Raw genomic sequence first — 954 nt, 5'->3', positions numbered from 1 at the left:
TACTTTTGGTCCTCTGTTCGAGCCTTAAAGAATGGAATGCTAAATCCTTCACTGTTGCCTAACTGTATGATATAAGTCTGCTCATATATTACCGATACTACATGGCATGGCACATGCACACTTGGAACCCTGAATTGGCTTATTGACAGAAGCATACATGTACATGGATGTAACTTTAACTTGAAAACAAAATGCTGAACTTACCTGGTAAACAAGGGAGACACACTGCCATCCCTGTTGTGTTAGCAAAGAACCCAGGCTTACATGCAGAACACTCTAGATTTCCAAAGGTGCTGTGGAATACAAATGTATGATACAGACATATAAATCATAAACAAGATACATTGCATACAGATAGATATACAGAGTACATACATTTATATTCGTAAAATACAGACCAGTCCCCAACATCCTAAGGAACATCATCAAGTTCATGTACCTTCTTACAGATCTTCTTTACTTATGATCTATAAGCTTTGTGGATGGGAGTGGTTACTGACCTGCTATTGTGCCCTATAGGGCACTTGAGACATGATATGGAGCTGTTGTTGGGTTGGTAGTGCCCAGGTCGGCACTTCTGACAGGAGGATTGACACTGCCCCTCCTGACCAAACTCCTGACAACAGTGGCAGTCTGGGGAAGCAGCTGGGAGAAAAGTTGGGATAGACATGGTTACACATCACGACAGTTTGCCAATGTCTGGCTTCATTCTGATTGCAAGAGACAGGTCAGAAAAGTTGGGTTTGTACAGAAGTAGCCACAACCAAAACAAGAAGCCATAGGCGACAATTCTCCGTGAAGTATTATATATTGCAACAAAAAGAAGTAGCCATTGGCGACAATTCTCTGTGAAGTGTGATAAATCGAACAAAGAAAAATTGTTTAAACGCGCGTCGGCTCAGTCATCTTAACCCTACCTAGACCGGGCTTTTTTTGACATGGGGGGACCGGGGG

General features: G+C 42.5%; 1 protein-coding gene across 1 annotated transcript in view; it reads right to left on the bottom strand.

Annotated features, from left to right (window-relative positions):
• LOC109463164 (sushi, von Willebrand factor type A, EGF and pentraxin domain-containing protein 1-like) overlaps positions 1 to 670 on the bottom strand; it is a 1,607-nt gene extending 937 nt beyond the window's left edge. Inside the window, exons 1-2 of the mRNA XM_019759880.1 lie at positions 501 to 670; positions 205 to 293 (exon numbers count right to left, since the gene is read on the bottom strand). Of these exons, the coding sequence (XP_019615439.1) occupies positions 205 to 293; positions 501 to 670 (259 nt within the window). The remainder of the gene's footprint in view (positions 1 to 204; positions 294 to 500) is intronic.
• Between the last annotated feature and the right edge of the window lie 284 nt (positions 671 to 954).

Source organism: Branchiostoma belcheri, unplaced genomic scaffold, assembly GCF_001625305.1.
Source record: "Branchiostoma belcheri isolate BF01 breed outbred unplaced genomic scaffold, Haploidv18h27 scaffold123, whole genome shotgun sequence".
Lineage (NCBI taxonomy): Eukaryota > Metazoa > Chordata > Leptocardii > Amphioxiformes > Branchiostomatidae > Branchiostoma > Branchiostoma belcheri.
This window is presented reverse-complemented; position numbering and strand designations above follow the sequence as displayed.